Source organism: Oncorhynchus mykiss, chromosome 28 (assembly GCF_057628025.1).
Source record: "Oncorhynchus mykiss isolate SJ-2025 chromosome 28, ASM5762802v1, whole genome shotgun sequence".
In the NCBI taxonomy this organism is placed as follows: Eukaryota; Metazoa; Chordata; class Actinopteri; order Salmoniformes; family Salmonidae; genus Oncorhynchus; species Oncorhynchus mykiss.
The window spans coordinates 4,165,427-4,193,069 of NC_143049.1; the positions used below are offsets into that span (position 1 = coordinate 4,165,427).

General features: G+C 44.3%; 3 protein-coding genes across 12 annotated transcripts in view; 1 reads left to right on the forward strand and 2 right to left on the reverse strand.

Moving 5' to 3' along the window:
- LOC110508351 (mitochondrial ubiquitin ligase activator of nfkb 1-A) lies at positions 1 to 17,386 on the reverse strand. 6 transcript variants are annotated; one of them, XM_036966812.2, is made up of 7 exons: positions 15,651 to 15,819; positions 5,631 to 5,742; positions 4,705 to 4,873; positions 3,563 to 3,650; positions 3,284 to 3,404; positions 2,452 to 2,683; positions 1 to 2,254 (listed from the first exon to the last, which is right to left on the reverse strand). In XM_036966812.2, the coding sequence occupies exons 3-7, from the start codon at positions 4,819 to 4,821 to the stop codon at positions 1,742 to 1,744; spliced, it is 1,071 nt and encodes a 356-aa protein (XP_036822707.2). In that variant the 5' UTR covers positions 4,822 to 4,873; positions 5,631 to 5,742; positions 15,651 to 15,819; the 3' UTR covers positions 1 to 1,741. The 6 variants fall into 6 exon arrangements, with proteins under 6 accessions (XP_036822707.2, XP_090082021.1, XP_036822708.2 ...); XM_090225895.1 differs by having other exon boundaries at positions 3,254 to 3,404; positions 15,651 to 15,737; XM_036966813.2 differs by lacking the exons at positions 5,631 to 5,742; positions 15,651 to 15,819 and adding an exon at positions 16,862 to 17,386.
- On the forward strand, positions 15,738 to 24,758 carry LOC110508350 (ALG3 alpha-1,3- mannosyltransferase). Of its 4 annotated transcripts, none has more exons than XM_090225893.1 (9): positions 15,738 to 17,846; positions 18,785 to 18,884; positions 19,197 to 19,344; positions 19,532 to 19,692; positions 19,926 to 20,041; positions 20,223 to 20,428; positions 20,732 to 20,807; positions 22,755 to 22,900; positions 23,139 to 24,758. In XM_090225893.1, exons 5-9 carry the CDS (start codon positions 19,940 to 19,942, stop codon positions 23,293 to 23,295), a joined length of 687 nt encoding a protein of 228 aa, XP_090082019.1. In that variant the 5' UTR covers positions 15,738 to 17,846; positions 18,785 to 18,884; positions 19,197 to 19,344; positions 19,532 to 19,692; positions 19,926 to 19,939; the 3' UTR covers positions 23,296 to 24,758. The 4 variants fall into 4 exon arrangements, with proteins under 4 accessions (XP_090082019.1, XP_090082017.1, XP_090082015.1 ...); XM_090225891.1 differs by having other exon boundaries at positions 15,744 to 17,846; positions 19,921 to 20,041; XM_090225889.1 differs by having other exon boundaries at positions 15,770 to 16,437; positions 19,921 to 20,041.
- Positions 24,691 to 27,643, reverse strand: part of vwa5b2 (von Willebrand factor A domain containing 5B2) — a 34,153-nt gene continuing 31,200 nt past the window's right edge. For both annotated transcript variants that reach the window (XM_036966807.2, XM_036966810.2), the window contains one exon: positions 24,691 to 26,056. In XM_036966807.2, the coding sequence (XP_036822702.2) occupies positions 25,265 to 26,056 (792 nt within the window). In that variant the 3' untranslated portion in view covers positions 24,691 to 25,264. The remainder of the gene's footprint in view (positions 26,057 to 27,643) is intronic.

Sequence of the window (27,643 nt, forward strand, 5' to 3'; positions counted from 1 at the left end):
TTATGATAAATTAATTGCCCTTTTAATATTTTAAACCACATGGAGAATTCAATACATCTTTCATTATGGAACATTTAGTAGTCATTTCATAGTGTAAATACCAGGTGAGCTGGTACTACTGTTTTCTTTGCACCTTTTCTGGTATTTTGTGCTGGAAAATGGAGTGGGTCGAGCATAAAACACCAACCCTGTTACCCATAGATAGGCTAGAAATGTTAACTATTTCAGAAATGTTCTCAAGCTCACATTCAATTACCCCCCTCCCTGTTGAAAACAAGCTTCCACCCCGTCAAAGCACTTTGACAGGAATCTTTACAACAAAAACCAAACATTGGTGGAACGATCAACCCCCCTCCTTACACCAGGAGTGAAAAATAAGGCACAAAGCAAGCGATAGTAATACAAACGTAAACACCTCTCTATCCATATGCACACTTTAATTATGAGAGAACTGCATTCCCAGTATCTATACTGAACAAAAATATAAAGTTAACATGTTAAGTGTTTCTCCCATGTTGCATGAGCTGAAATAAAAGCTCAGAGAAATGTTCCATATGCACAAAAAGCTTATTTCTCTCTCAAATGCACAAATTTGCTTTACATCCCTGTTAAGAGAATTTGTCCTTGCCAAGATAATCCATTACCTGACAGGTGTGGCATATCAAGAAGCTAATTAAGCAGCATGATGATTACACAGATGCACCTTGTGCCGGGCACAATAAAAAGGCCACTAAAATATGCAGTTGTCACACAACAGATGTTTCAAGTTGAGGTAGGGCATGCAATTGGCATTCTGACTTCAGGAATGCCCACCAGAGGTGTTGCCCGAGAATTGAATGTTCATCTTTCTACCATAAGCCACCTCCAACGTAATTTTAGAGAATTTGACAGTATTTCCAACCGGCCTCAACTACAGTCCATGTGCCCAGGAGCTCCAAACCCAGCTTCTTCACCTGGGGGATCATCTGGGGGTGTGCTGAGGAATATGTCTGTAATAAAGCCATTTTGTGTGTGTGTGTGTGTGTGGGGATAATTCTGATGGGCTGGCTCCCCAGTTGGTGGGGCTGGCTCCCAAGTGCATATGTCCAGGCCCACCCATGGCTGCGCCCCTGCTCAGTCATGTGAAATCCATAAATTAGGGCCTAAAGAATTGATTTAAATTGACTGATTTCTATATGAACTGTAACTCAGTAAAAATCTGTGTATTTATATTTTTGTTCAGTATATAAACATGTATTTACTATTCAAAACCAAACTCAACAGCTGTTAGCTTTATAATACAAGTGCTTCAAACCTCAAATATTCACATTTTGTTAATACAGTAGCGGCACCTAGCCTATTTGTGTTGAGAATGCCAACAAGCATTCAGGTGATTATTACAGTGTAATAAGTACAGTGATGGTTTGCCTGGTCTATCAAGAGTTGGTCTCTCTCTGAAATTGTGAGGGGGTTTAAGGACTAGTGTGTGCATGTCCTGCTCTGTCTTGCTAGCTTAGGCCTCTCCTCGGCTCTCCAAAGTTGTATTTTCAGGGTGACTGTTATCATCACAGTAGAGTTCGGTCCTTCTGGTGCTCTTTCCTTCTGCCTCTATGTGGAGAGTCAGCCAAAATGTCAATTATAAAATGTCTCCATTCTATCACCTTGACCTTGTCTTTCTAGGAGTACAGGTAACAACACCCCAGGGGATACATACATAGACCAACCATGAGAACACACATCTGTTCTACTCCCAGGCTGGGCATCAGGCCTGGTAGAGGGGCACCACCCTCTTGATGGCCTGCCGGCATATGGGGCAGGTGGGCTGGGGCAAGGCCTGGTAGCAGCTGTAGCAGCAGCACACGTGCCCACACTCCAGCAGCACACAGCTACGCGGCTGGGTCAGGCAGATCACACAGGCGTTTTCCAAGGGTGCCTGCTCCCCAGACCCCTCTTGTGTATCCCCAGCCGTAGACCCTTCCCCCGTCCCACCAGCACCCAACCTCTCAAACTCCCTCCTTAGCCGTTCCTGGTCCCAGCGGACCCTCAGGCTGCGGTAGTAGCGGTGGCCCAACCAGAAGAGGATGGCGGACCCGGCCAGGGCGAACACAGAGGCCAGGACCTGCCAGACCACCGCTTGGCCCTCCTGCTCCAGCCGCAGGGACTCAAAGTCTGCCGTGGTGAGGAAGTACTCCGAGCCGTCAGTGGGCGGGCGGAGCTTCAGCACCCGGTCCGTGTCCAGGATGAGCTCGCCTACACCTGTCAGAGTAGCGCCAACCTAGAAATACAGAAAGACTAACTGGATTATGGAGCAACACACTCTCACTATTTAGGGGCAATAGTAACCTCCCTCACACTAAACATAATAGAACATTTTGGGATCTTATTGTGGAATTCTGGGAATGAATACACTGTTTTTATCATAAGTAATCTTATCAGTGATATTGCTACATAAAAAATGTACTCAAACCTCACCTTGAGCATCTCCTCAGTCTCCAGCTGGCCTTTGGGCTTCTCTCCACTGAGGTACTGCCCGATGATGTCGGTAAAACCATAGGTGGCCTGGTGGAACTTCTCATGGATGATCTCCATCTCTAGCCCCGAGGCCTCCAGGGGACACAGCACCCTCACGTTGGCCTGGTCCGACCCGACCAGGCTGAAGGGCACCGCGTTCACCCTCTGGTGCAGCACACGCTCACTGTCCGTCCTACACAGGAGGGGGGGGGGGGGGGGAGAGAAAGTTAGAGGAACAAAGATTATTCACAATTCATTCATGATTATCCATAATCATGGTAGTATCCACATTAATGTAGAAGACTTTAGAAACATCTTATTTACAATAAAAGGGACTCCAAAATTACAAAATACATTATTCACCATTTAGTTCCTATTGGGCAAAACAATCTTTAACACAATCAAAACAAACTGCAAATGCATCCAACAAGTTTGTAACCATTGCGTGCTAGGGAATATGGGACCAATTACTAACCTTTTGACTACTTTAATAAACGATAAGTGAATTTGTGGAGGGGGGGGGGGGGGGGGGGGGAATATACATCAAGTGGTTTCATTTCTAAAATGCTAAAACAGATATGAAAATCCCTTCAAATACCGTTGCATCATATGAAACATTTAAATCCAAAATACTGGAGTACCGAGCCAAACGTGCACATGTTAACTTCACTGAGGAGTGTATATTTGATGTCAGACGGTCCTAGTCATATTAAAGTTTATCATTCAAAGTGGTAATACAGATGATACTAGTCTTTCACATTACATTTGGAGTGTCAATCAGGAGTGTTTCTACCAGGTGCGAGACAGGCTATTCCACACCAGCTTGTGTTCCCTCAGCATGAGTTTCTGCACCACCCCCACAGTGCTTTCCTGGAACTGACTCCTCAAAGGCTCCCCCAGAGGCTGCACTGCCCCTACACACACACACACACACACCATGGATAGAGACATTAATTATACTAAGAACTGCCCCATCACACCAATAAGTGAGAGAACAGGGTCTAGTCAATATCATAATACAATGATCATAGTGATACACTCAGAAATGCTTCCCATTGACACATATGCCTACCTTCAATGACAACATACTGCAGACACTTTCCCGGTGTCACGTTCAAAAGGTCTGCCAGTTTCCCATCCAAAGTCAACTGTGGTGCATCCTGAAACAACAAGCAAATAGTCATTCTATTAAAAAATCCCCATGTCTGAAAATGTGTTTTGTACTTGATTTACAATGTGTAAAGACTACGGCCTAGACTCAATGTGTAGCGGAAAATCCGCGGGACAGCGCAATTTAAATTTAAAAGGTCATTTCCATTTGAGACGACATTTGGAGCATGCAGTCACTGAATGTGGGAACGTTGCCTTAAATTTCAATCGCGCTATAATGTGGATCTTCAGAAATACGGATTGAATCTAGGCCGTAGTCTGAAGGAATAGATACAGGGCAGACTACTAACATTACAGATTGAATCTAGGCCGTAGTCTGAAGGAATAGATACAGGGCAGACTACTAACAATACGGATTGAATCTAGGCCGTAGTCTGAAGGAATAGATACAGGGCAGACTACTAACATTACAGATTGAATCTAGGCCGTAGTCTGAAGGAATAGATACAGGGCAGACTACTAACAATACGGATTGAATCTAGGCCGTAGTCTGAAGGAATAGATACAGGGCAGACTACTAACATTACAGATTGAATCTAGGCCGTAGTCTGAAGGAATAGATACAGGGCAGACTACTGACATTACAGATTGAATCTAGGCCGTAGTCTGAAGGAATAGATACAGGGCAGACTACTGACATTACAGATTGAATCTAGGCCGTAGTCTGAAGGAATAGATACAGGGCAGACTACTGACATTACAGATTGAATCTAGGCCGTAGTCTGAAGGAATAGATACAGGGCAGACTACTAACATTACAGATTGAATCTAGGCCGTAGTCTGAAGGAATAGATACAGGGCAGACTACTAACATTACAGATTGAATCTAGGCCGTAGTCTGAAGGAATAGATACAGGGCAGACTACTAACATTACAGATTGAATCTAGGCCGTAGTCTGAAGGAATAGATACAGGGCAGACTACTGACATTACAGATTGAATCTAGGCCGTAGTCTGAAGGAATAGATACAGGGCAGACTACTGACATTACAGATTGAATCTAGGCCGTAGTCTGAAGGAATAGATACAGGGCAGACTACTAACATTGAGCTTGTCCACCGTTTTCCTCTTTTTCCTGTAGACGTAGTAGAAGAAACCAGATATAGCCAAGCTGGTGCCTAGACACAGCCCTTCCACCGTCCTCACTGGAAACTCCTCCATCCCCCCCAACACACACTCCACACAGTCTCTTCTCACCCCCCTGGTAACAGGCCTACAGTTCAGAAACAGACAGACAAGTTATACGAAGGATGTTCTTCAGCATGAAAGCAAGGGGGCCATGCGTCACTCAGGCGAGCTACAATTAAATCTTCAGCTGCACGATTCTCTTTGAAATGTCAGTGAAATGCTTGAAAATGTCTATAATTTAATTTTGACAGCACAGTGTCAGAACGCTGGTTTTCAGCACTTTGACAGTAAACTGGATTAGGCTACTCAGAATGCTACTCAGAATGCAAAGATGCACAAAAACATTTGATTGGGTTAGGTTATACTACGTTATAATCTAAGAAAATACATTTCAAATATATCATAATCCTATACTATAGTATTACACAGATAATTATGACTATTTACATATTCAGTGCCTTCACTCACAAGCACAACAAAGTTGGAAATGTGTTTGATTTCATTGATGACTTACAATCTGTGTAGGTGGCCTTATTACCTTTTTGAACGGGGTACCTACATCAGTCTTTCTAGATGTCATATGATGACGGCGCTTGGGTTCAAATACCGTTTATTGACTTTCAGGTGATTGACACGGTCTTTACACTCCTTGGCTAACTAGAACTGGTTTAGCTAGATAATAACAAATGAACGCCTATTGATGAAGGTATTTTCTTCCCATGGGACTTTCGTAAAGAACACCAACGGTCGGTCTGAATGTGAGCAGGGATCACTTGCGGTACGGTTTTTCATATGAGCGAGAAATACTTTTCTAAAAACAAAAAGGTTAAATGACTACACACCTTTATAGGGTTAGTGTTCCCATACGGCCATATCTCTATGTTACTGCAGAAGACAGACGGAAAACAGTGGCAACCACCTCTGCTGATTAGCCATCTAGCACACGCCAAACACCTGTGTATAACAGAAGAAGGCCACCAGAAATGTGTTGTAACTAGGGTTGCACATTTTGGGGAATATTCAGAGGTGGAAACTTTCCGTGGGGATTAACGGGAATATATGCAAATTAATATGAATACCATTTAAATGTAGATGGTTTTTGAATTGGATATATTTACCATATCATATGGAGACAAAAACAAACCTTTTACCTTATAAGTAGACATAATTGCAAATGATTAAATCCTTCCAAATGAAAAAATAATATTATTTTTACGAATTGAACTTTAATTAAATGAGTTGACTCTTCACATGGGATGATTTCACTCAACAACAAAAGGGAATAGTGAATGATCCATCGCATCTCCCCAAAACATTCTCAACATCTGTAAAATGATAGTCTAGAAAATAAAGCTTTGATTGTCTTCCTCTCCGGCTTCCATGTCTTCTCCCTGGACCTCAATGTCCACCTCTTGAACATCAGACTGAGGCCTCATCTTCACTGTCACTTTCCAACCTTGTTGAGGAAGGCTCGTTGTCAGGCTCAAAAAGCCTCAAATTTGCCCGGATGGCCACCAATTTTTCAACCCTTGCATTGGTCAGCCTGTTGCGTGCTTTGGTGTGTGTATTCCCAAAGAAGGACCAGTTGCGCTCTGAGGCAGCTGATGTTGGTGGGATTTAGAGGATGATGGAGGCAGCAGGGTAAATAGCCTCAGATCCACAAAGTCCCTTCCACCAGGTGGCTGATGAGATATGTTGGCACGACTTCCAAATTGCATCTCCATCCCAAAGCCCTTGCTTGGAAGTGTACTTCGCCAGACTGCCAAGAACCTTGCCCTCATCCAGGCCAAGGTGGCGAGACACGGTAGTGATGACACCACAGGCCTTGTTGATGTCTGCACCAGACAGGATGCTCTTGCCAGCATACTTGGGGTCCAACATGTACGTACGCTGCGGCGTGGATGGGCTTCAGGCAGAAGTCTTCACGCTTTTTGATGGACAGTATTTCAGAACTGCAATTTCCTCTGCTTGGAGCAACAGTGAAGTGGGCAGGGTAGTACGGATTTCTTCTCTTACATCTGCAAGCAGATGAATGGACAGGATGGAATTGTCTCCTTCAATCTGTGCAATGGCTACTGCTATAGGTTTCAGGAGTTTCAGGCTGCTTACCACTCTCTCCCAAAGTTCATCATCCAGGAGGATCCTCTTGATGGGGCTGTCCATATCAGCAGACTGTGATATGGCCATTTCTTGGAGAAACTCCTTCCCCTCCAGGAGACTGTCAAGCATGATGACAACACCACCCCAACAGGTATTGCTGGGCAGCTTCAATGTGGTGCTCTTATTCTTCTCACTTTGTTTGGTGTGGTAGATTGCTGCTATAACTTGATGACCCTTCACATGCCTAATAATTTAAGGCTCTCTTGTAGAGTGTATCCATTGTTTTCATTGTGCCATGATGTCCTTGAGGAGCAGATTCAATGCATGAGCAGCACAGCCAATGGGTATGATGTGAGGGTAGGACTCCTCCACTTTAGACCAAGCAGCCGTCATGTTCGCAGCATTGTCTGTCACCAGTGCAAATACCTTCTGTGGTCCAAGGTCATTGACGACTGCTTTCAGCTCATTTGCAATGTAGAGACCGGTGTGTCTGTTGTCCCTTGTGTCTGTGCCCTTGTAGAATACTGGCTGAGGAGTGGAGATGATGTAGTAAATTATTCCTTGCCCATGAACATTTGACCACCTATCAGAGATGATTGCAATACAGTCTGCTTTCTCTATGATTTACTTCCTTCACTTGAACTCTGCATCCAGCAAATGAGTAGATAAAGCATGTCTGGTTGGAGAGGTGTATGCTGGGCGAAATCTCTTCCAATAAATCAAATCGTTATTTGTCACATGCGCCGAATACAACCTTACAGTGAAATGCTTACTTACAAGCCCTTAACCAACGATGCAGTTAAGAAAATACACACACACAAAAAAAAATATGCAATAAGAAAAATAAATAATTAAAGAGCAGCGGCAAATAACAATAGCGGGGCTATATACAGGGTATTACGGTACAGAGTCAATGTGGAGGCTATATACAGGGGGGTGCCGGTACAGAGTCAATATGGAGGCTATATACAGGGGGGTGCCGGTACAGAGTCAATGTGGAGGCTATATACAGGGTATTACGGTACAGAGTCAATGTGGAGGCTATATACAGGGGGGTGCCGGTACAGAGTCAATGTGGAGGCTATATACAGGGGGGTGCCGGTACAGAGTCAATGTGGAGGCTATATACAGGGTATTACGGTACAGAGTCAATGTGGAGGTTATATACAGGGTGTACCGGTACAGAGTCAATGTGGAGGCTATATACAGGGGGTACAGGTACAGAGTCAATGTGGAGGTTATATACAGGGTGTACCGGTACAGAGTCAATGTGGAGGCTATATACAGGGGGTACAGGTACAGAGTCAATGTGTCTATGTGCGGGGGCAACGATGTCGAGGTAATTATGTACATGTAGGTAGGGTTGTTAAAGTGGCTATGCATAAATAACAGAGTAGTAGAAGCGTGGGGGGGTGCAAATAGTCTGGGTAGCCATTTGATAAACTGTTCAGGAGTCTTATGGCTTGGGGGGGGGGGGAGTAAGAAGCTGTTTAGAAGCCTCTTGGACCTAGACTTGGTGCTCAGGTACCGCTTGTCGTGTGGTAACAGAGAGAACAATCTATGACTGGAGTCTTCAACAATTTTTCAGCCCTTCCTCTGACACCGCCTGGTATAGAGGTCCTGGATGGCAGGAAGCTCGACCCTGGTGATGTACTGGGCCGTATGCACTACCCTATGATGTGCCTTGCGGTTGGTGGCCGAGCAGTTGCCATACCAGGCAGTGCAACCTGTCAGGATGCTCTCGATGGTGCAGCTGTAAAATCTTTTGAGGATCTGAAGATCCATGCCAAATCTTTTCAGTCTCCTGAGGAATAGGTTTTGTTGTGCTCTCTTCACGACTGTCTTGGTCCAAGCACACCATGTTAGTTTATTGTTGATGTACACATTGCCTGTGAGCATCAGAGGTGAACCAGTTGCTTACACAGCTCGAGCAAGACATTCATCTGCATTTCTCGGACAACGTTCCTCCATTGAATCATCCTTCTGATTCCAGGAGGACCATGAGCTGTTGCTATCGATAAGGTGTCTGATTCATCATTTTCACCTTGAATAGGAGTAGAGGGACTTTTGTCAGAGGTTGCTTGTTGTGAGCGCTGAGGGAACTTTATGTACTTGGCCAGATTCTGCATCTTTGTTGCATTCTTCACATATGATTTGGCACAGTATTTGCAAATGTACACAGCTTTTCCTTCTACATTAGCTGCAGTGAAATGTCTCCACACATCGGACAGTGCCCGTGGCATTTTCCTGTAAAGATCAGAAAAAAATAATACAATTCCATGTACAGATAAATATTTAAGCAGTTAGATTACAACATTTATCTTACAAAGGAGTTGTTTTAAAGTGAAACATACATGGAAACAGGTGAAATAACACTCCTCAGTTAGCAGGCTCAAGCAAGCTAAAACCCACATGGTACCAAAAGTAACTAGCAGAAATTGTTAACAAGTTAGAAATCATTTAAACACACTTTGCCGTAGGCTACTATTTACTAGTTAACAACAAAAAAAACATGTATGTCATAAAATATATTCACCCCACCCAGTATTGTAATCAAATCTTACCAGAAAGCATGTAGTCCTAGGCTCAGACAGTGTAATAGTGTGGGCTCAACAGCATCTCATTAGTGTGCAAGATCTTGAGAGTCAGCTGTAATCCCATTGAATTGGGGATAGTTTATAAAATATGCGATAACACCTAGAATTGCCTTGTGTATCCCACAAAAAAGTTGTATTTTTTGATGAATATAAACTAAATTCCCCAAATTCCAGGGCTTAACTTCCCATGGAAAATGTCTGGAAATTTCCCGACCCTTTACAACCCTAGTTGTAACTGAAAAATACTGTCGGCTGCAACTGAGATAAAGCCAGTTAAAACAGTGTAGTGTGTATATTTTGCATTTGCAAAATTATTTTGATGCGATATGAAAGTAAAGGGCTTTCTGTTTCTAGAAACGTTATGCAATAGAGAAATGGATTCACATTTAGAAATGGAGTATTTGACTGTCACAGCCAGTCTCTCTCTGAAAATAACATAAGGACCTTGGAGGGTAGGCTCGCCTACACTACTTTAGAGTACATTCCTGGGCTAGCTTGATCAAATCAAACGTTATTTGTCACATATTTCATAAACAGGTGTAGATTAACAGTGAAATGCTTACTTATGGGCCCTTCCCAACAACGCAGAGAAAATAGATAAATAATAACAAGGAATAAATAGACAATGGGTAACAATAACTTGGCTATATACACGGGGTACCAGTACCAAGTCAATGTGCAGGGGTACGAGGTAATAACATGGCTATATACACGGGGTACCAGTACCAAGTCAATGTGCAGGGGTACGAGGTAATAACATGGCTATATACACGGGGTACCAGTACCAAGTCAATGTGCAGGGGTACGAGGTAATAACATGGCTATATACACGGGGTACCAGTACCAAGTCAATGTGCAGGGGTACGAGGTAATAACTTGGCTATATACACGGGGTACCAGTACCAAGTCAATGTGCAGGGGTACGAGGTAATAACATGGCTATATACACGGGGTACCAGTACCAAGTCAATGTGCAGGGGTACGAGGTAATAACATGGCTATATACACGGGGTACCAGTACCACGTCAATGTGCAGGGGGACGAGGTAATAACATGGCTATATACACACGGGGTACCAGTACCAAGTCAATGTGCAGGGGTACGAGGTAATAACATGGCTATATACACGGGGTACCAGTACCAAGTCAATGTGCAGGGGTACGAGGTAATTGAGGTAGATATAGTATATCACAAGTGAGTACAGTACACCCCTCACATTTTTGTAAATATTTGAGTATATCTTTTCATGTGACAACACTGAAGAAATGACACTTTTCTACAATGTAAAGTAGTGAGTGTACAGCGTGTATAACAGTGTAAATTTGCTGTCCCCTCAAAATAACTCAACACACAGCCATTAATGTCTAAACCGCTGGCAACAAAAGTGAGTACACCCCAAAGAAGTTGCGTGCACGTGCTCCGCGTCATATCCAGAGGTTGTCTTTGGGAAATAGACGTACGAGTGCTGCCAGCATTGCTGCAGAGGTTGAAGGGGTGGGGGTGTCAGCCTGTCAGTGCTCAGACCATACGCCATACACTGCATCAAATTGGTCTGCATGGCTGTTGTCCCAGAAGGAAGCCTCTTCTAAAGATGATGCACAAGAAAGACCGCAAACAGTTTGCTGAAAACAAGCAGACTAAGGACATGGATTACTGGAACCATGTCCTGTGGTCTGATGAGACCAAGATAAACTTATTTGATTCAGATGGTGTCAAGCGTGTGTGGCGGCAACCAGGTCGAGTACAAAGACAAGTGTGTCTTGCCTACAGTCAAGCATGGTGGTGGGAGTGTCATGGTCTGGGGCTGCATGAGTGCTGCCGGCACTGGGGAGCTACAGTTCATTGAGGGAACCATGAATGCCAACATGTACAGTGACATACTGAAGCAGAGCACGATCCCCTCCCTTCGGAGACTGGGCCGCAGTGCAGTATTCCAACATGATAACGACCCCAATCACACCTCCAAGACGACCACTGCCTTTCTAAAGAAGCTGAGGGTAAAGGTGATTGACTGGGCAAGCATACCTCCAGACCTAAACCCTATTGAGCATCTGTGGGGCATCCTCAAACGGAAGGTGGAGGAGTGCAAGGTCTCTAAACATTCACCAGCTCCGTGATGTCGTCATGGAGGAGTGGAAGAGGACTCCAGTGGCAACCTGTGAAGCTCTGGTGAACTCCATGCTGTTCAGGGTCCTGTTGGTTCCAGACTTGCATCAGTACAGCTTGCCGTGAGGTAGCAGAGAGAAGAGTCTATGACTTGGTGGCTGGAGTCTGAGAATTTCTAGGGCCTTACTCTGACAGTGCCTGGTATAGAGGCCCTGAACGGGAGGGAGCTCAGCTCCAGTGATGTACCAGGCCTACGCACTACCCTCTGTAGTGCCCTGCGGTCAGATGCCAAGCAGCTGCCACACAGCCAGTCAAGATGCTCTCAATGGTGCAGCTGTAGAACTGAGGATCTGAGGGCCCATGCCAAATGCACTATGGTATATTGAACACTGAGCTATAGTCAATTAACAGCATTCTCAAGTAGGTGTTCCTCTTGTCCAGGTGGAGGGCAGTGTGGAGCGCAATAGAGATTGCGTCATCTCTGGATCTGTTGGGGCGGCTGCGAATTAGAGTGGGCCCAGTGTGTCTGGGATGATGGTGTTGATGTGAGCCATGACCAGCCTTTCAAAGCATTTCATGGCAACAGATGTGAGTGCTATGGGGCAATAGTCATAGACAGGTTACCTTAGTGTTCTTGGGCACAGGGACTATGGTGGTCTGCTTGAGAGGTTGAAAATGTCAGTGAAGACACTTGCCAGCTGGTCAGCGCATGCTCTGAGTACGCATCATGGTAATCCGTCTGGCCCCGCGGCCTTGTGAATGCTAACCTGTATAAAGGTCTTACTCACATCGGCTACGGAGAGCGAGATTACATAGTTTTCAGGAACAGCTAGTGCTCTCATGCATGGTTCAGTGTTGTCTGTCTTGAAGACAGCATCGAAGGAATTTGGCTCGTCTGGTAGGCTCGCGTCACTGGGCAGCTCCCGGCTGGGTTTCCCATTTTATAATCCGTGATAGTTTGCAAGCCTTGCCACATGCATCAGAGCCGGCCTAGTAGGATTCAATCTTAGTCCTGTATTGACATTTTGACTGTTTGATGGGTCGTCGGAGGTCATAGCTGGATTTCTTATAAGCGCCCGAATTAGTGTCCCGCTCATTGAAAGCGGCAGCTCTTGCCTTAAACTGTGGATGTTGGATGTTACCTGTAATCCATGGCTTCTGGTTGGAATATGTATGTATGGTCACTGTGGGGACAACATCGTCAATGCACTTATTGATGAAGCCGGTGACTGATGTGGTAATTTTCTCAATGTTAAATCGGATTAATCCCTGAACATATTCCAGTCTGTGCTAGCGAAACAGTCCTGTAGCTTAGCATCCGCTTCATGGGACCACTTCCATATTGAGTGCGTCACTGGTACTTCCTGTTTGAATTTTTGCTTGTAAGCAGGAATCAGAAGGATAGAGTTATGGTCACATTTGCCAAATGGAGGGCGAGGGAGAGCTTTGTATGCGTCTCTGTGTGTGGAGTAAAGGTGATATAGGGTTTTTTCACATCTAGTTGCACATGTGATATGCTGGTAAAAATGACGAGACGGATTTCAGTTTCCCTGCATTAAAATCACTGGCTACTAGGAGCCTCTGGATGTGCAATTTCTTGTTTGCTTGCGGCCCTATACAGTTTGAGTGCAGTTTTAGTGCCAGCACGGTTTGTGGTGGTAAATAGACAACTACAAAAAGTATAGATTAAAACTCTCTTTGTAAATAGTATGGTATATTAACTCAGGCGAGCAAAACCTTGAGACTTCCGTAACATTAGAGATCAGGCACCACCAGTTGTTAACAAAGAGACTCACACCTCCCCCTTAACTTTACCCAAAGCTGCAGTTCGGTCTTGACGATGCATAGAAAAACCATCTAGATGTACAGTACCAGTCAAAAGTTTGGACACACCTACTCATTCAAGGGTTTTTCTTTATTTTACTATTTCTACATTTTTGAATAATAGTGAAGACATGACCAAACTATGAAATAACACATATGGAATCATCTAGTAACCACTAAAAGTTAAACAAATCTAAATGTATTTCATATGAGATTCTTCAAAGTAGCCACCCTTAGCCTTGATGACAGCTTTGCTCAACCAGCTTCATGAAGTAGTCACTTGGAATGCATTCCAATTAACAGGTGTGCCTTGTTAAAAGTTCAATTGTGGAATTTCTTTCTTAATGCGTTTGAGCCAATCAATTGTGTTGTGACGAGGTAGGGGTGGTATACAGAAGATAACCTTATTTGGTAAGACCAAGTCCATATTATGGCAAGAACAGCTCAAATAAGCAAAGAGAAATGACAGTCCATCATTACTTTAAGACATGAAGGTCAGTCAATGCGGAACATTTCAAGAACATTGAACATTTCTTCAAGTGCAGTCACAAAAACAATCAAGCACTATGATGAAACTGGCTCTCATGAGGACCACCACAGGAAAGGAAGACCCAGCGTTACCTCTGCTACAGAGGATAAGTTCAGTAGAGTTAACTGCACCTCAGATTGCAGCGGAAATAAATGCTTCACAGAGTTCAAGTAACAGATACATCTCAACATCAACTGTTCAGAAGAGACTGCGCGAAATCAGGCCTTCATGCTCGAATTGCTGCAAAGAAGCCACTACTAACGAACACCAATAAGAAGACGAGACTTGCTTGGGCCAAGAAACACGAGCAATGGACATTAGACCGTTGGACATCTGTCCTTGGGCATAATGAGTCCAAATGTGAGATTTTTGTTTCCAACTGCAGTGTCTTCGTGAGAAACAGAGTAGGTGAATGGATGATCTCTGCATATGTGGTTCCCACTGTGAAGCATGGATGTGTGATGGTGTGGGGGGTGCTTTGCTGGTGACACAATCAGTGATTTATTTAGAATTCAAGGCACACTTAACCAGCATGGCTACCACAGCATTCTGCAGCGATATGTCATCCCATCCCATCCCATCTGATTTGCGCTTAGTGAGACTATCATATGTTTTTCAACAGGACAATGACCCAAAACACACCTCCAGTCTGTATGGACTATTTTACCAAGGAGAGTGATGGAGTGCTGCATCAGATGACCTGGCCTCCACAATCACCCAACCTCAAACCAATTGAGATGGTTTGGGATGAGTTGGACAGCAGAGTGAGGGAAAAGCAGCCAACAAGTGCTCAGCATATGTGAGAACTCCTTCAAGACTGTTAGAAAAGCATTCCTCATGAAGCTAGTTTTCAAGAGTGTGTAAAACTGTCTAGAATGTCAAGAGTGTGTAAAACTGTCAAGGCGAAGGTTGGCTACTTTGAAGAACCTCAAAATATATTTTGATTTACACCGTTGGTTACTACATGATTCCAAATGTGTCATTTCGTAGTTTTAATGTCTTCACTGTTATTCTACAATGTAGAAAACAGTCCAAATAAAGAAAAACCCTTGAAGGTGTGACTTTTGACTGGTACTGTATATTATCCAATTCTTCCAGTTGATAGGATAGACTCCTATGGAGTTAGTTCTCTAGTGATTGTAAACTATTTTGCCTCTCTTGCGCCGTCCCTTCCTTTTTGAGTCCGGGTGATTCGAGCCTGGTCCAGACTCTTTTATTAATAAATATTAATCTAAATCGAGGATAGTGATTTATGTTCCCGGTGTCCAGAAGTGGTTTCAGTCATTGGTAACGATGGCGGAAATATTATGTACAAAAAAAAGTAGCATAATCGGTCAGGAGCCCGTAAAATGGCACAACCATGCAGAACCATTAAAGCCAGTTCTAAGATGTAGAACTACATTTAACAAAATATCACGTTCAACATTGACATTATGCCATCTCAGATACATACTTCGATAAACATCCAAGTTGCTGGCCCACAGAGTGGATATAAACAATAATTACAGTTGGTTAGCTAGCAAGCAAATGTTTTGTTAGCGAATTTAAATATTTTGCTAGCTGGAAGACATGCCATTGACCTCTAAAATATCGTCTTAAATGTCCGCAAAGGTTAGACCATAACATGACAACAGTATTTGTGCACTCTTTTGCAACAGCCAAAGGGTCAAATCTGACTTAATCAATCAGTATTGTACATTTTTTACCTTTCAAAAACACTCTAGTTGTCTTCCCCGGAAGAATGGGCTTTTTGTTTTGATCACATGACATGTTCTCCTTCCTGGAAACTACGCATCTTCGGGTGAAGCCAATGGCCCTGTTCCCTGGGTATTTCACTTAAAGATGCACTGTAAAGACATTTATCCGCCTTCCTGGACACAGAAATTCGAATCCTTTATCTAATTTCAGTTTGTGACCAAACAAGCAAGTATTATACCATTTAAACCGCTGTGAAACATATTTTCCATAAAACAAATATTGTATTTTCAGCTGTTTGAAGCTGGTGTATAAAACCAAAAGTAAAATACGCAAAAACGAAATTTAAGGGAAGTTTAGAAATAGCGCACAGAGAGCACATCTGCCGCGTCTTTGGCTTGCTTTCAGTGAGAATGAAAGATCAATAACAAACATATTTCTCGGTGGCATCTTTAATGACCAATGGAATGGTGTAAAATGTACAAACTCTTCCCACCCGGGACACCGGGTCATGCAAAACGAACTCCCCAACGACTGGTTGACGCTATACGGAATCATGTGACGGGGTACTAATGTACTGTTGCTGCCGCGCCACGTAGCTAGCGTAAGCCGAAATGGCAGGAGGTGTGAAGAAAAAGTCATCACCTGGTCCACTGTCTCGAGTGTGGGCGACACTTCGAAAACTATGGCAGGAGAAACATTTGATATTATTCCAGGCGGAGTACACAATACTGGTCGCCTCTGTTCTGTGGTTCCTGGAGATCGGAATAAACATATGGGTCATACAAAAAGTAGCATGTAAGTAGCTAGCGGTTTAGCTTGAGCATGCGGCTAGCCTTAAAAGGATACTTCGAGATTTTGGCAATGAGGTCCTTAACATTGAGGGCCTTTATCTACTTCCCCAGAGTCAGATGAACTCATGGATACCATTTGTATGTCCAGTATGAAGGAAGGTAGTGGTATTTTCGCGAGCCAATGTTAACTGACCTTAGCACAACGACAGCAAGTCTGGTATCTACTAGCATGCCTAATATTCAACTCTTAAACCCTTATTATTCGTATGGTTTTCATTCGTTGACTTCGCCCACGTTTGGCTGTACTACAATTCCGAAGCTGTGTTTTAACGTTTAGAAACGTCAACAATCACTTGCGAACCCGTTTTTTAAATCTATGCCCCTTATCTTTCGTATCTGCAATAAACTCTTAAAAAATATACACTTACTGTAGCAGTCCTGTGCTGATCCATAAGCTGTGTGTGCCTCCAGTTGGCGAACTACAGTACACTTTCTCCCTACCCAGTTACAGTTACACTGGTGTTCAGAGCATGCTAGTGTAACCGGTGTGAAATGGAGAGCTAGTTAGCGTTTCAAACGTCACCTGCTCTGAGACTTGGAGTAGTGGTTCCGATGGAACGATGCTTCGAGGGTTGTCTGTGTGCAGAGGGTCCCTGGTTCGAGCCCAGGTAGGGGCGAGGAGAGGGACGGAAGCTGTTACACTAATTAGGACAGGTGGATTTCCATCTGTCTTGCGTAAACGAGCAATGGAAATATGGCTGTGTGAGAACAGTAACCCAAACTCTGTCGTGTTATAATTTAACCATTTGTTTTTTGAAAGTATATTTGTCGCTGATATGAAGATAGCAACGTTCCTTGTTTCCAAAACCGTACCGCAAGTGATGCGTGTTAACCTTCAGAACGCGCATAAGGGCCATTAATGTTCCATCGACCAGAATATACATGCTTCTTCTGGCAACAACACTTAAACTTGCCACAGCTATTGAGAGCTACATATTTCGTCCATACTAGGCAACATCACAAGGGACTGTGACCACGTCTGTAAATTCACTTTGACAGTTGGCACTACAGAGGCTAACCCATTCATAGACTCGCCTAACTGCTTTGGCCCCTATTGACTGTAGTATCTTCTGCTGGAGGACTTTTGTTAAGATCCCAGACACTCGTTCTGACGTTAAAATACATCGCTTGCGGTATGGTTTGGCAACATATCTGTTAAATTACTGCACACCTTTGCTTTATGGAGTTAGGGTTTGTTTTCTCACATGGAGATATCTCCATGTTGCAGCGCTTATTACAGACGACACCAGTGCTATCTAGCGTGCTCAACACCTATGTAAGTGTAACTGGAGGAAGTGTAGTTCATTGGCTCGAGGTAAACAGCGGTATGGAACCGTGCAAACCTGCTACACAGTAAGTTAATCTCTTTTTATTCTAAATATTCTTTATTGCTGAAATGAAAGATAAGTTCCATATGTTTGGAAAACCGTATCACAAGCAATTACTTATTATTTAGGTTTCTAAATGTTGAAACAGTGTCAGGATTGTAGTTCACATGGTCCCACCAGTGCTTATAGCTGAGAACCCTTGGTATAAAGTAGAATCCCTTGGGTTCTTGAGAGCAAGTAGGAAGGGTCAGAAGTAATTTAAGTATATTGTTCTTGCAGATGCTTCGTTCTCTCGATTCGGAAGAAAAGTCTATCTTATAAGTGTCTGTGTTCAGCTGCAGGTGGTTCTCCAAAAAAGAGAGTATTCATTAAGATAGTAAAATCCACGTTTTTCACAGTGAGGCGTTCCATCGCCATTTTAGCTGCCAGACATCTTGCATTTTGCAACATCTTTGCAGGAACTAGTCATTTCTATGCTCCATCGCCACTTGTAGAAGCAGATGATAGTGCATCACACAGTGCGACCAAAACAAAGATCTACACCCAGTCCAGGCATTTCTCACTCGATACAAAATGTTGATTTTACTACCTTTCAAAATATTCTCTGGATTTTGGAGAACCACCTGTAACTCAACATAGACATTTATAAGATACTTTTCTTCCGATTTGAGAACGAAGGAAGTATCAGCAAGAACAGTTAAATTGAAAAATAGCTTCCAACCCTTTCTACTAGCCAAGGTATTAACCACATATGGAAACATACGGAAAATTCACATTTCACCGTTTTTAATGTATAGCTACAGTTTCCCTTTCTTGTTAGATTTGTTTTCTTTGGTAGTTGCTGCTGACCTGTTCTTACTGTCACCTGATTGTTTAGGTACCTTCATCCACATTTTTTGAATGTAAATGACAAGTTATTGCCAATGCAACCGGTCGTTCATTGGTGAATGTCTTCTCCTGCAGACACAGAGATCGACTGGAAGGCGTATATGGATGAGGTAGAGGGAGTCATCAACGGCACCTACGACTACACCCAGCTGAAAGGAGACACAGGCCCTCTGGTGTAAGTTCCACTACCCTATACGTGGCACTCTACAAATTAAGGAACCAGGTTCCAATACCAGTATTGGCAACCCCGGGGATGTATTCATTAGCCGGATTCCATTGCAAAACGTGTCTGTTGCAAAACCTTTTGCAACGGAAATGGTTTCCCGTTTTCTCTAGGAAGCAAACGAAACGGAGGGACCTACCTGAATTTGTACATGCATTTGAATCTTCACCAGACCCATGACAAAGCATTGCACTTTTCCCTGTGTGTGTGTGTCTGTGCGTGCCTGCAGTCTGACGTGACTGATTTCTGAACCTACCTTTTCAGGTACCCAGCAGGGTTTGTGTACATCTTCACAGCGTTGTATTATGTTACCAACCATGGGGTGAATATCCGCCTGGCCCAGTATTTGTTCGCTGTCTTCTACCTGCTCACTCTGCTACTCGTCTTCAGGATATACCACCGCACCAAGAAGGTGAGATGCAACACGTATTCCTTTGTACGCTGTTTTCCAAGGTGACGTTGTTTCTTTGGTACTTAGCTAGTTGTCATTAGCCAAAATATATTTAGTTTTTATTGCAACTTGGAATTCACCACTTTATAATACTGTAATCTATTCCATGATTTTAAAAAAGGGCCATTTTGACTCTCCTCCTCTCCAGGTTCCTCCCTATGTGTTCTTCTTTGTGTGCTGTGCCTCCTACCGGATCCACTCCATCTTCGTCCTGCGTCTTTTCAACGACCCCGTGGCCATGATGATGCTGTTTGGGGCCGTCAATTTTTTCTTGGACGGCCGCTGGACTTTGGGCTGCGGGCTCTACAGGCAAGTGTAAACCCTGGTTCTGCACAGCTGTAGCCCAGCTCAGTTAAACTGAAATGATCAAACTGAAGTTGAACTTGGTTCAGTGTGCGGGCCAATATGGGACACCTTTCATGATAATAACGCTCTAATTTAGATTGGCAGAACTGAGTTGCTGAACTCAACATCTGACTGTGGTAGCCCCTATCACATGGTCTGAATGACAACTTCCTCTACCTCTGCTGTGGACAGTTTAGCAGTGTCTGTGAAGATGAACGTGCTCCTGTTCGCCCCGGGCCTTCTCTTCTTGCTGCTGTCTGAGTTTGGCCTGATGAGGACCATACCCAAGCTTTCTCTCTGTGCTGCCATCCAGGTTTGGACCTCCTTCATCTGCTTCAACTGTTACGTTTACATTTTACTCACAGATGCCTCTTGTCCCCAGCATTCCATCCACTTTCCACACTGTGTGGACAATTAGGATTTGCGTACTCTATTTCCATTCTGTTGATTGTCCATCTCTACTCCATCTCACCTCTCTCTCTCTCGCATCACAGTTGTTGCTGGGCCTACCCTTCCTGATGGAGAATCCAATTGGTTATATGACCCGGGCCTTTGACCTGGGTCGTCAGTTCATGTTCACATGGACAGTGAACTGGCGCTTCCTGCCGGAGTGGCTGTTCCTGAGTCGCTACTTCCACCTGGTGCTCCTGGCCGCCCACCTGCTAGCCCTGCTGCTATTTGCCCTGCGCCGCTGGAAGAGGTGAGGCTACTGGGGTTATCTCTAGCACCAGAGATGTTCATGGTCAGGACAAAACTCTTGGCCCTAGTAGAGCCTAAAAGGAGATACAGCCTAAATTATATTTGTGCACCAATGCTTTAGAGGTTATCTCTAGCACCAGAGATGTTCATGGTCAGGACAAAACTCTTGGCCCTAGTAGAGCCTAAAAGGAGATACAGCTTGAATTATATTTGTACACCAATGCTTTAGTCTGGCCATCTCTGCTTTTTGTTGTTAACCAGGTGCGCTCTCTGTTGAATTAAACCAACACATGTTTCTCCTCAGGCCTGAAGAGAGCATCATGGAACTGCTGAAGGAGCCAGGCAAGAGAGTCCTCCTTGCACAGAAACTCACCTCAGATCATATCCTTTCCTCAGTCTGTCTCTGGAGCCATGACTAGAAACGGTACCGGTGTGTTGTTCTGTATCTCTAAACACACAGTTATCTTGTTCTTTTTTATTTGTTTAACCTTTATTTAATTAGGTCTGTCTCTATGGCCATAAAGTACCAGTGTATATCTTAAGAGCTGTAACTAAAGATGGCTATTAGTGGATATGGGTAGAAATCCCAATTACTTTGTGTTTATATTTTGTCCATGTTTTTTTTTCACACCAAATACGAACATACAAACAACAACTGTGCCTGTTATATAGTTATTAGAAAGTTTTCACACCCCTTCACTTTTTCAAGATTTTGTTGTTCCAAAGTGGGATTAAAAAGTATTTAATTGTAATTTTTTTGTCAATGATCTATACGCAATACTCTAATGTCAAAGTGGAAGAAAAAGGTATTAAGGAAAATAAGACATTAATATATCTTCATTAGGTAAGTTTTCAACTCCCCGAGTCAATACATGTTAGAATCACCTTTGGCAGTGATTACAGCTGTGTGTCTTTCTGGGTAAGTCTTTTTATGACTTTTGCACACCTGGATTGTACAATATTTGCCTTTTTTTTTTAATTATTATTCAAACTCTGTGAAGTTGGTTGTTGCTAGACAGCAATTTTGAAGTCTTGCCATAGATTTAAGACAATTTTTAAATCGAGTGGTGCAGCAGTCTAAGGCACATTGCAGTGCTTGAGGCATCACTACAGCCCCGGCTTCGATCCCAGGCTGTTTCAGAGCTGGCCGTGGACCGGGAGACCCATGAGGCGGCGCACAATTGGCCCAGTGTCGTCCGGGTTAGGGAAAGCTTTGACTGGCCCGGGATGTCCTTGCCCCATCGCACTCGAGAGACTCATTGTGGCCGTCCGGGCACCTGCAAGCTGACTTCAGACGCCAGTTGGACAGTGTTTCCTCTGACACATTGGTACGGCTGGCTTCCGGGTACGGCTGGCTTCCGGGTTAAGCGGGCAGTGTATCAAGAAGCAGTGCGGCTTGGCAGGGTCGTGTTTCAGAGGACGCATGGCTCTCGACCTTCGCCTCTCCCGAGTCCGTAGGGGAGTTGCAGAGATGGGACAAGACTGTAATTGGATATCACGAAATTGGGGAGAAAAAGGGGTAGAAGGTCGAGAGCCATGCGTACTCTGAAACACGACCCTGCTTCTTAATTAAAAAATATATAAAACAAGTTAATTCCTTTGCCACATTTTTTGCAGTATTACTTTTGTGCCTTATTGCAAACAGGGTGCATGTTTTGGAATATTCTGTACAGGCTTCCTTTTTACAGTGTTGTGGAGAAACTACAATGTTGTTGATTCATCCTCAATTGTCTCCAGAGCCATTAAAGTCTGTTATAAAATTACTATTGGCCTCATGGTGATATGCCTGAGCGGTTTCCTTCCCCTCCGGCAGCTGAATTAGGAAGAACGTGTGTTTTTTGTTTTTACCTATCTACCAATAGGTGCCCTTCCTTGCGAGTCATTGGAAAACCTCCCTGGTCTTTGTGGTTGAATCTGTGCTTGAAATTCACTGCTCGACTAAGGGACCTCAGAGAAAATTGTGTGTGTGGTGTACCGAGATGGGGTAGTCATTCAAAAGTCATGTTAGACACTTATTGCACGCAGAGTGTGTCCATGCAACTTATAATGTGACTTGTTAAGCACATTTTTACTCCTGAACTTATTTAGGCTTGACATAACCAAGGGTTGAATACTTACCGACTCAAGACATTTCTGCTTTTCATTTTTTATTAATTTGCAAAGAAATTAGATAAGAATCCACTTTGACATTATGGGGTAGATCAGTGACCCAAAATCTCAACTTAATCAATTTTAAATTCAGGCTCTAACACAACAACATGTGGAAAAAGTCAAAGGGTGTGAATACTTTCTGAAGGCACTGTATATTAGACCTTAACAGCTGATCACAGATGGTGCTGGTCCTCTTCACGTCTAACTTCATCGGCATGTGCTTCAGCCGCTCGCTGCACTACCAGTTTTATGTCTGGTACTTCCACACCCTACCCTTCCTGCTCTGGAGTGGAGGGTTCAAGAAGCTGGCTCACCTACTCCGGTAAGGGGGGGGGGGGGGGCTTTTGGCCGTGATGTGTAGAAATGGGAAGGGTCCTAACTTCCAACGTACATTTTCACAAATCTTAATTGACATCATGTAGTTTTCAGGCGTATGCAGGATTGGGAACATTTGCTAATTTTAGTCTACTATAAATTCTGAGCCTTGATGGGTCAAAAGGCCTGTTATTGTCACTCATTGTCCTCTCACGTTATGTCTTATCTGGTCTTTCTGTGGACAGGGTTTTGATCCTGGGTCTGGTGGAGCTGTCATGGAACACCTACCCGTCTACCATATACAGCTCAGCAGCCCTCCACCTGTGTCACCTCATCATGCTGCTCTCCTTGTGGTTCGCCCGGCCCCCAGCCCGCCAGGGAGAGAATGCCAAGAGCCAGTAAGATTAGCCCCTAGAGGACCCTCCCGTCCACCCTAGGCTGGTTCTCACCCCTCGCCTCACCGTGTCTTGCCTATTTCCTCATGACGCACAGGGGGTTATTGAGGTGGAGTGGGATCTGTCTTTAAACGCATCGGTTTGTTGCTACCCACCTCGCTGTAGCTCTGCTAGCGTATAGCGGTACATACAGGTGAGAGGAGGGACTGAGTGAGACTGCATGTGGGGGTGTATTACGATTTGGCAGTCGTGCAGGTTTGTGGCGTGGGAGGAAGCTGAAAACAATTAGGATTCTCAGGTTAAAGAATGAAATAATACAAATCTAAGAGTGGGAGTCTAGTGGTGTGGAGAAACGCTGAATGTTTTGCTGTGTCGTCTAGAACATCTTAAGGAAGGATCTCTTGCTTACAGTATGTTTTGTGTCAACTACCTTTTAGCCCGTGATTTTTCTTGTGAAGTATTATCTGGTCTTGGCGATAATCGAGTGAGAAACTCTTAGGTCCCCATGCTGGCAACCAGCTGTTCTGAACCTCTGATACTGGCCCATTTGTTGTTGTAAAGATGGTTTCTATGTGCGTTTGTCTTAACTCCGTATCAGGGAATTTTTACTTTGCTACTACTTATTGACAAAGCTTTGAATTGAACTGTCCTCTGCGATAGATTCTAGTCCTCTAACTCAGTTGGCAGAGCGTGGCGCTTGCATCGCCAGGATAGTGAGTTCGATTCCAGGGACCACCCATACGCTAAAAAAAATGACTAAGTTGTTTTGGTTAAAAGCTTCCGGTAGATGGCATATATTATTATATTAAAGATTTCTGTTTGTCCTCAACTCCATACCTGGGAATTCTTTACTTTACTACTTATTAATGAACGCTTTAAATTCAACCGTTCTCTGCAATAAGCTTTTGGTGCCGCCCATTGGGCACAATAGGAATGACGTTGCCTAGCTAGCACAAGGCTTATCATAGGCAAATACGTAATAATATATGTCATTTCATATAAGAATATGACCATGCAGAACTAAGCTGTTGACTGTCACGAATATCTGTCTATTGTTTTCATTTTCTAACAGTTTCTTTCAGAGAATGTGGATCAGTGTGTGCACTAGACGAAATAGATGAGGTCCAATTTCCCGCACCCAGATTAAGCCTACACCTGGACCAAACACTCACTAAGGTTATTTTAGTCCAAGAATAGGCTTAAATAGATAGTTCCGCGTGACAACATGTTCACGTAATTTTGCAGAACTTTCCTTTTAATCGGAGTAGGAAACTGTCCCTTTTTAAGTGTTAAATGTTCTTTAATGAGCTGCCATAGGTGATATTTAGTGCTCATATTTCTTTGCTGATGTTTGTGTGTTTTGATTTGCATGACTGTTTTGTGTTACACATGAAGACAGAGATTGATTCCAAAGGTGTGTTTTATTCTGTTGATAAAGATGTGAAAATAAAAGGCATATCTCTAAAGAAATTTGAATTAAATGTCATTCATTCACAAGCATACGTTTGTGTAATTTAATTCTACACTAATGCCAGTTAGACATACTACCCAGTTAATAGGCCTTTCAGCTGAGAAAAAATAGAGCAGTGACAAAATCTACTAAGTCAAAGTAATGTAAGCTTTACATGATCAAGGCAATATTGTAGTTTCATATGGTGTACTTAAAGGCAACTTGGGTTAGCCAAGTAGTGTTTGCAACGTCAAGTCTCAATTGACCTAAGTCAAATGATCTTGGCACTGGGGAAAATGGAATCTGTTTATTTTATGTAGACGGGGCACAGACGCATTCATATTAGCAACCAGAGGTGCAAATGCCATTTTTCAACTGAACCTGATTTTAAAAACAAATGATTCAAGGTAGGAGGCAACTGCACCAAAGTTCTAGTAGGAGAAAACACTGGTAACTATCACATGTTGTCGTGACGGTAATAAGTCATTTGGCATATTGTGGTGGTTTTAACATGGTGGCTATGTGGTCACATGTTGTTGGGATTGTAGCAGAGCATGTTGAGCTGGATGTTCTCGTCCCAGTGGCGGAGCAGCATAAACAGTTGCCTGGCAGCCCCCTTCAGCCCGGCCAGGTCCACCCCCTCCGGCAGCTCCTGGCCCCGCAGCCAGAAATCCGCCTTGGCTGCCACCAGCTCCCACTCCATGAAAAACCCTGCACAGCGGTGCTCTAGCCAGGCCAGAGCCACGGCTGTGGCCCAGCTCGAGCCCTCCAGGTCCCCCAGAGCTAGCTGATCGCTCCCCTGGAGGTCTGGAGCTGCTGGATCCAACAGAGAACCCTCACAGACGTCAGTCTCTGAGCCGCGCCCGCTGTCTGCTTGGGTGGTCTGGGGGATAGGGCCACCTGTCGTGTCAGGAGAGCCTTCCTCGGAGCTAGGGGGGTCAGGGAGGGTCGTCAGGGGCTCTTGGCACCGGTCGGAGAAGTGTCTCCTGCAGAGTCGGGGGTCCAGGATTAGGGGAGGGTCGTCAGGGGTATGGGGGCCACCCAAGGGCTTGGTACCAGTAGAGGTGTGGTGATGGGGGAGACTAGGAGGCTTGGTAGAGGTGGTGGTGTAGTGGAGGGGGGTACCAGTTGGGCGCGTGGTAGTGTTGGAGGAGGGGATTGTTGGGGCGTTGGGGGAGGTGCAGCGGAAGGGGGGGCTGAGGCTGCTGCGGTGGAGGCTGTAGGGGGATGCCCTCTTCAGACGGTCCAGGGGGATCTGGATACAGTCAGAGTAGACCTCTGTCAGGAGGAAGGCCCCAGAGGCCAACTGGAGACGCACCTGTGGAGGAGATACCAGATACTAACTCTTAAATCGGGTATCCACCTCTAAATACTTCTTGTAGATTCATTATCGGTAGAGTACTTGAAGGGCATTTCCACCACTTTTCAATCTCATATTCATTATATCCAGCACCATACCATGGTTTACATATGTATAATTGACACACTTCTATGTTTTGTAGTACAAATATCAAATTAGAAAGTGCAATTTTGTTGTCATCGAAAGTAAAAACATTAAACGGTGATTTTGAAACACAGATCGCAGAGAACAGGAAAAGGCTCTCCCCCTGGCTAGAAACTCGGTGCAGGTTTTGCAAATCATTTTTTATCCTTCTCAAGGATGTCACAGAGTAGGACTTTTTCGGAACTTTTCTTTTTATTCACAGAACACGTCTTCAGACTTTCCCCACGTTGTTACGATACAGTCTTATTATAAAATTGATTAAATCGTTTCGCCCCCTCATCTGCACACAATACCCCTTAATGACAACGCAAAATCAGGTTTTTATCCATTTCTGCAAATTTATACAAAATAAAAAAACAACACATTTCCATAAGTATTCAGACCCTTTACTCAGTACTTTGTGGAAGCACCTTTGGCAGCAATTACACCCTCGAGTTTTCTTGGATATGACGCTACAAGCTTGGCACACCTGTATTTGGGGAGTTTCTCCCATTCTTTGCAGATCCTCTCAAGCTCTGTCAGGTTGGATGGGGAGCGTTGCTGCACAGCTATTTTCAGGTCTCTCCAGAGATGTTTGACCGGGTTCAAGTCCGGGCTCTTGCTGGGCAACTCAAGGAGATTCAGAGACTTGTTCCGATGCCACTCCTGCGTTGTCTTGGCTGTGTGCTTAGAGTCGTTGTCCTGTTGGAAGGTGAACCTTCACCCCAGTATGAGGTCCTGAGTGCTCTGGAGCAGGTTTTCATCAAGGATCTCCACACACGCCTCCAACTCAATCATCAAGTTTGCAGATGATACAACAGAAGTAGGCTTGATTACCAACAACGACGAGACGGCCTACAGGGAGGAGGTGAGGGCTCTCGGAGTGTGGTGTCAGGAAAACAACCTCTCACTCACCGTCAACAAAACAAAGATGATCGTGGTCTTCAGGAAACATCAGAGGGAGCACCCCCCCCCCTATCCACATCGATGGGACAGCAGTGAAGGTGGAAAGTTAAGTTCCTCGGCGTACACATCACAGACAAACTGAAATGGTCCACCCACACAGACAGTGTGGTGAAGAAGGCACAACAGCGCCTCTTCAACCTCAAGAGGCTGAAGAAATTTGGCTTGTCACCCAAAACCCTGACCAACCTTTACAGATGCACAATCGAGAGCATCCTAACGGGCTGTATCACCGCCTGGTACAGCAACTGCACCGCCCTCAACCGCAAGGCTCTCCAGAGGGTGGTGCGGTCTGCACAACGCATCACCGGGGAAAAACGACCTGCCCTCCATGACACCTACAGCACCCGATGTCACAGGAAGGCCAAAAAGATCATCAAGGACAACAACCACCCGAGACACTGCCTGTTCACACCACTACCATCCAGAAGGCGAGGTTTGATCCACCTGTACACTGTA